Source organism: Glycine max, chromosome 8 (genome assembly GCF_000004515.6).
Source record: "Glycine max cultivar Williams 82 chromosome 8, Glycine_max_v4.0, whole genome shotgun sequence".
Lineage (NCBI taxonomy): Eukaryota > Viridiplantae > Streptophyta > Magnoliopsida > Fabales > Fabaceae > Glycine > Glycine max.
The window spans coordinates 11,304,600-11,312,137 of record NC_038244.2 but is presented as its reverse complement, the minus strand read 5'-3'; the positions used below and the strand labels follow the sequence as shown (position 1 = coordinate 11,312,137).

General features: G+C 30.8%; 1 protein-coding gene across 1 annotated transcript; it reads right to left on the bottom strand.

The window, feature by feature from the left end:
• Window positions 1–985: 985 nt before the first annotated feature.
• On the bottom strand, window positions 986–2,579 carry LOC100799627 (U-box domain-containing protein 27). Its single transcript, XM_003531357.5, has one exon. It carries the CDS (start codon window positions 2,426–2,428, stop codon window positions 1,172–1,174), a length of 1,257 nt encoding a protein of 418 aa, XP_003531405.1. The 5' UTR covers window positions 2,429–2,579; the 3' UTR covers window positions 986–1,171.
• Window positions 2,580–7,538: the final 4,959 nt, after the last annotated feature.

Sequence of the window (7,538 nt, the reverse complement as noted above, 5' to 3'; positions counted from 1 at the left end):
TTGTGCAAAATTACATTTATAACATTTTTATCTCTTCTCCACCTTATATGATCTACATATATTAAGGGCAAACATATTTTTACAAGAAAAAAATAACTTTTCTTTCTCTCTATCTATTTGTTAAAAATAAATCTAAACAGTCTAAAAATCTTCTTACTTATTATCTCTTATTTCCCAATTATTTTCACTCTACTTTTTTTTTCTTTGAGATAATTTTGACTCTACTTATATGCTCCCTACTTCACCCTTTATCTAAAGGAAGTGTTAAGAATTTTGGGTTTGTGATCTAGCCTAGACTTACGTGTATCCGGTTTGGAACAATAATATTTCATTAAATTACTCAGTGGTCAACTTTCTGCTTAGGTTCGTATAGTGCACCAGCCACTTAGTAAAATTATTAGGATAAGATATGAAATATCAAGAATTAAATTATTAGCCTAAACTCATTAAATTTTTTAACTATAAATTCATAAAAAAAATTTATGACTTCAGTTTAATTAATTTATTTATGTATAACTTTTATATATACGATTAAAAAAAATTTATATTTTTACAACTTATCCTATTTTCCATAATTTAAAATCAACAACCTATGTAAAAAAACATAAAAAATTGCATCCATTTCGTAAAAAAGCCGAAAAGTATCTTTTCATTCTCATCTTATTTATGACTCAAAATAGTTTTAATTTTTTTTATTTAATTAGGACACTAATAATACTACCAAAATATTATGCCTTAGTACTTAAGGTGATAGAATGCAGTGAGAAGTGTTTCTATGATTCCCACAAATTAATTCATCTTCAAGTTTGGTTGCCTTCTCCGCTGTGGCTGTTTAACATATAAAAGCATACATGACAAAGCAGATGCAGTGCCATTTTTGTTTTAACAATTTTACAACCTAACATTCACATTACAGAAAGGCTCTCAACTAATAACAATTTAACAAAAACAAGAATTGAATCTGTTACGTTACTGCACACTCAAATTTCTCGTTACTTGAGGAATTCATGTTATGTTTCGAAATTTGCACGCACCAGAACTTAATGTATAAAAAAGAGGCAAAGAGAATCTCCAAATGAATTATCATTTTCGTTTTCACTTTGCTTTCTGTCTAATCACTAACAAAAAATTTCTCTGATTTACAAAGGCAGGAGGAGGAGGAGGAGGAGGATCAAAAGGGCATAATATGAGTGGTTTTGGTGTCATAAGAAGAAAGACACGACTTAGAATTAACCCGAAATATCTTAAGCAAATCCGAAGACATTTGACGCACTTGCGGTGAGCAATTGCTCTGCATCAGAAGCAGAATCTTGGTCAATCCGTTAGCCTTGGTAACGGCCTCTTGCGCCTTCTGATCCCTAAACAGATAACACACACTCCACAGCGTCGTAACGGCGTGTTCCGTCGCCACGCTCGACACTTTCAGCACCTTGTCCACTATCGCCGAAACGCACGCCGAATCCTCGCAAATCTCCGACCTCCCTTCCTTCGTAGACGACACCGTTTCCACCAGCTTCAGCACCTTCTCCTTCACCGACACGCTCAGGCCCGGAGCCGAAAGAAGGTTCGAGAACACCTTCACCGCTCCGAGACGCACCAGCTTCATCTTGCTCCGTCTCGGCGTCGAAATTGAAACCAGACACGATAAACAGTTCTCAATAAGATCAGGATCTTTCTCCGGCGTGATTAGATTCAGCAATTCGGATACTAAACCTTCCTTCTCCGCTAACAGCAGCTTCGATTCCGCGTCTACGGCGACTGATTTCAAAACCCTAGCCGATGCGATTTTTGAGGCATGGCTTCCTTGTTGCAGAACCAGAAGCAGAGAATCCACGCTCTGTTTTTCTCCCTCGCCTTGCCTCTTCAGTATCAAGTTTTTCATCCCCTCGCGATCTTCCATTTTGCTGATAACCAAATCCAACGCCGTAACAACCTGTTGGAGAAATTCGACGCCGCCATTGACATTGTCGAGGAAGCCAACCAGCACCGGCACGAAGCATTCCGTTCTGACGAGAAAATCGCGGTTCTCCTCGGAATCTTGTGCGAAACGAGCAATTTTCGAGAGCGAGTTGAACCGATTGTCGCTGCGAGTGTGCAAATCGGAGATGGCGACGAGGATGTGGTCCTTGGAGAGGAGTGATTGGGACTCGGTGGAGGTAGGTGAGTCGGGCGAGTCGACTCGGTGAGTGACCGAGTCAGACCAGATCTGGATGAGCCTCTGTAAGGTTCGGTTGGGAACGAAATCAGTGGTTTGGAGAACCTGCATGGTGGCGGGACAGGTGTTGTTGCCGTTGTCGAGCCAGCGTTGGATGCTGGAACGGTCGTAGGTAACGCCGGTGCAGAGGCTGACAGGGGATTTCATGACGTCGAGGGAGATAGGGCAGCGGAAGAAGCTGGGAACGGTGATGCATAGATCGTCTCTAACCATGGTCGTCACCACCGTGCTGTGACTGAGAGAGAAAGTGTGGTGAAGAGGCGATGGAGCGGACAAGAAAGGGGTGTTTAAAGAAGAGAGAGAGAGAGTCAAAGGTACGGTGACGTCAGATGCTCTTCCTTTATGAGTTTTTGAATATATTTCTTATTTTGGGGGTTGGTCTACGGTCAAAGGGAGAGTGGTTATGTTATTTACTGGGATGATGACCGTTGGATGGAAATAATTGCGTATGAACGTGGGGTGGAAAAGGAGGGGAAATTGAAATAGCATTGGGTGGTGGGGCCCCGGGAGGGTTCCATCGGTCGGCTGTGATTACATCATCCCTAAGTTGGGGGAGTCCAACCGTGGACAACGACAACCAGCTGCAAGTGCCTGTTCAGCGCATTTTTCCAAAATTAATCTTTCTAAAATTCCACACATTCACACTCTCTTCTAATTATTTTATCAGTCCTCATATTTTTACTATCTTTTATTTTATCTATCTTTAAATATAAGATTTTTAAAATTAATTTATATTCTTTTAAAAAATAATTATGTAAGACTATACGTAAGAAAAAAATAATTTTTTTAGTTGCTTTATTACATCACATCATTTATCTTATAACTGTTTCTCTCTCTTCTCTCATTATGTGCCAAAAAGAATTTTTTTAATTTATTTTTTAATATATCTACTTTTTTCTTATATAATTTTTATATCCCACAGATTGTTTGCTGATCTATTCGACTTCAAATTTTTTCGTACTCAAGACTGATAAACTGTGTACCTAATCAATGAATTTGATGATCCACTGATGAGTTCAAGCTTCTTCATCTTTATGTAATTGAGGCTCTCAAACTGTGTACCTCAACGACCAGTTGTTTGGTAATCGACCTTTTAATCCTCTACGCGACACTCGAGTGCTGAGGCTTAAATACCGACCGACCTCCCATTCATAACGATAGCCATCTCAGGAGCTATAACAATCACCCAAAAGTTACTATTGCAAGATACCAATAATGATGATTAATGGGTTGTTAAAAGCCAGAACTATTGTTACAAGGTAGAGGGGGCAGGTCGTAATTAAGGATAAGAGCTCGAATGAGAGGTTTAGGAGGACATATTACACTTTACAAGGTAAGACTTGGTTATCAGAATAATTTTTTGTTTTGGCATATGTATTCCTTAGGTTTGTGAGACCTGGTCAGAACATTGGAGTGTTATAATTTGTCTAGTCTGTAGGTCAAGGGTTGTGTTTTATACATTTTGAAGATAAGTTTTTGATCATATTACGTAATCTTCAAAAATAAAAAGATAGTTATTTACACTTGAATATATTATTCTTATCAATGACCTATATGACTAAGTTAAAATATAAGATAGTTACTATTCTCGAATATATTATTCTTATCAATGACTTAAGTCAGTCGACCATTGAGTCATGAACTATAGTAGGTGTTCAGCCTAAAGATGATCAAAGAATACATATTTCCCATAGCTTTGAGTGCTATGACGCGAGAAAAGGCTAAAAATATGTGCAACTCAGCTAGAAAAGACCGGAGGGTACAATATCGAAAATTATTTTTTATATTATGCTATTATTTATTTATTTATTTTTCTATTACAAATCTCTCTTCAAAATGTATAAAATGATGAAAAGAAAAATGAAAAAACAACATAAAAGAAAACAAGTACTTTACTAATAGCTTTTCTTTTCTATAAAAAATTGTGTTTTAAGGTGTTGCGAAAGAAGTCTCGTGGCTTTAGCTAACAAAATAACACTGGTTATCTTGTAGTGGTATGCATATCACTAGTTAAATAAAACATGAGATGTGCCCCTTTATTAAATTAAACGGGTAAGGGAATGTGAATCTCAATTTAAAACCAAGACAGAATATAACTGTCATATAAAAAGATGTAAGGAGATATGGTTGTAGTTTACTATTATTATTTTGTATTTATGGTGTATAAGTTTTTGTTTTTAATTAATATATATTTTGAACTATATTTATTTTATTTCATTATTTAGAATAAAGATTTTATGAAATTACATAAATATTTTATTATTTTTAACCATTACCGTGACATATTAATTTTCCAGGAGGTATTAGGTTAGTGTAGCATACGAGGAAGAGTTGAGTTAGTATAATATTTTCAAATATATAAAAGGGTATCAGTGAGATATTTTCAAATATAAAAAGAAGTTAGCATAGGAAAAGAAAAAAAATAATGTTATTTATAATTTGAGAAAAATTCAAGGAAGCAAGTGTATTTGTCCAAAAAAAAAAAAGAAGTGAGACCCATTATTTTTTTTCAATTATTTTCATTCACCTAATTATTTTTTCATTTTATTTCCCTTGAACTAAATATCTTTATTTTTATTTTATTTTTCATATATTTCTTTTTGACATAATTTCCCATGTATTTTTATTCATTCTAATTTTTTTTTACCTATTTCTTTCTTTCCTGGCAGTCGTCTCTTCGTATTCATGACGGATGAAAGTAAATAAGCTATCAAAACCTATCCAATGCATTCATAAACATTAGAGCCCACCACTTTCTAGATGGACTTTGGTAATAATCTGATAATCAGATTAAAAATTTAGATTGCTAGCTCGAGATCGATAATCAGATTAATTTGGATTGAGAATAAAGAAATTTAGAGAAATAAAATGATTTTTTATTGATTACAAATGAAAATTAACATATTTAAGGGCCACAACAGAATCTTTTTAATTTCTATATAATACTTCTTAGTTTTTTTTTACTGCATATAAGACTTAAATATTCTTACAAAATGACCATGAAGTTGACTCCACACTTCAAGAATTTATTAGAAGATCCAATTTCGATTTATTACTACTATAATGCTTTTAATTACTTATTATTTAATTATATATATATATATATATATATATATATATATATATATATATATATATATATATATTATGTATATAGATACAAGCTTATGTTGGAATCATGTACCTATATTGTTTGTTTACCTTATTGGTACGAATTATTTATTATCTTTTTCAATAATACTTTATTGTTGAACTTATTTGATCACATTAAAGTATTCCTTTTAAAAAAATTATCAATAAAGCTCAAAGATGATACTTTATTTAATGGATTGGAATTCACTTGAGATCATGTTTTGTCATATACTTTATACTTATATATGTTAATTTAGTTTAAAAATTCCATCTAATCTAATAATTTTCAACTTTTTAATTTATTTGCACTTTATTTTTTATTGAAAAATTATTATTTTAGATTATCGTTGATAATTTTGATAATTTATAAGAAATTATTATTATTATTATTTTTTAATCATAATATTAATATGAAGTATTTCTACTGGAGAGTAATAAGTAATCTTGGTGAGAAATCATAAACGTTTTTAAGTAAGTATTTTTTCTGCCAAGCACAATTATATTCCATATCAAAAAGTAATCAGGATTTGAAAATTCAAATCTTGAACCATTCATGTGAATCAGTATTCAAAATTATTATTTTAGATTATCGCTGAAAGTTTTGGTAATTATTATTTTATATATATAATGTCCATTCAGACGGGTCACGCTCTCCTCTACACATGGTATAAAATGATTTGCATATATAATTGTTTATTTAAAACCAAAATATAGAGCATAGGAGATAAAACAAATTTTTTATTAAAAAAATTGCTATAGAGAAATCTACTAAAATTTTAAAACTTTTGAAAAAAATGATAAAAATGAAAATAAATTTAAAAAATAGTAATAATATATTTACCTAAATAATTTTAAACCTCAGAAATATCATTATATATTTATCCCAAAATTTGAATGCAACTTAACGTAACTATTTTTTTATGCTGTAACGTAACTAATTTGATATTATGTTATCTCATGTGTAAATTTAGATAATAATTTTTTTAGATTTAAGTGAATTAGATATTTAACTAATTTATATAATACCTTTCTATGTGAAATAATTTTGTTTGAGTCACATAACATTATCTTGAACGGTTTCTTCCTTAAAATATTAAACACAGTATTATATTTTAATTAAGACTCAAATTTAAGATCATTAATAATATCTTCAACGCTATTTGCTTAACAAGTGATTTATTGTTAGACACTGTTATTTAAGTTTTTTTTATCATTGGAGATGATCTACGTTAGATTACTTAAAATTAAGTCTCCAGCTGATATACGTAATCATTGCTTACGAGTAAAAAAAATATTTTTTTGTCATTTGAAAATCATTCAAGGGAATAATTTAAGAATTGTTTAAAATTATATCATTGGAGTAAAATATATGTGAGTTGTTTAACTATGATATGACATTATAGAGATCAATTAATATAAGAAAAAAACTTAAAATGGGTTGCTTAAATTTCACGTATTCAAAATGCTCTAAAAAAATTGAAACAACTTCGTGCAATATCAATTGTTTCATGTGCTTAAAAGTATTACTCAATAAAATTTTATTCAGTAAATTATTTTTTTATGTTTATTTTAATTAAATAAAAAATTTTAAACTATTTCTACAAATAAAAAACATAAAATCAAATAAACTAATATATTAAAAAATTAAAAAAAATCAATCTTAAATAAAATTAAAGGAAAACATTAATGGTCCATGGATTAAATTTAATGTGTAAATTCATATTATAATTAATTATCATAAAAACATTACTAATTATTCTTATGATACAATTAAATATTCTATAATTTGATTAATTTTAAGTTAGTAATGAATATAATTTTAAAATACGAATGTTATTTAATTTTAAAAATAATTATGTTCATGGAAAAGGTCTCTTACCGAAACAATTATAAACTTAAAAAAGGAACACATTTGATATCTTAAAAGGAAAAAAAAAGCATACATATATGGCTATATCTGTGTCCTCTTAGGATCACCAAAAAAAAAAAGCTCTGTCCTCTTACGCGTCAAACTTATAAATTAAAAGAAAAAAAATATTACCTTAAATAAAAAATGATTACTCATTATATCTTACAGCGTCATAAGGGCACCGAAAGCAACCTTATGCAGGGGAGCGGCACAATGGTGACTTTGCTCCTATTCCTCATCCAGAGACTAGGGCTCTATCATTTTTCCTTTCTTTTTTTTTTT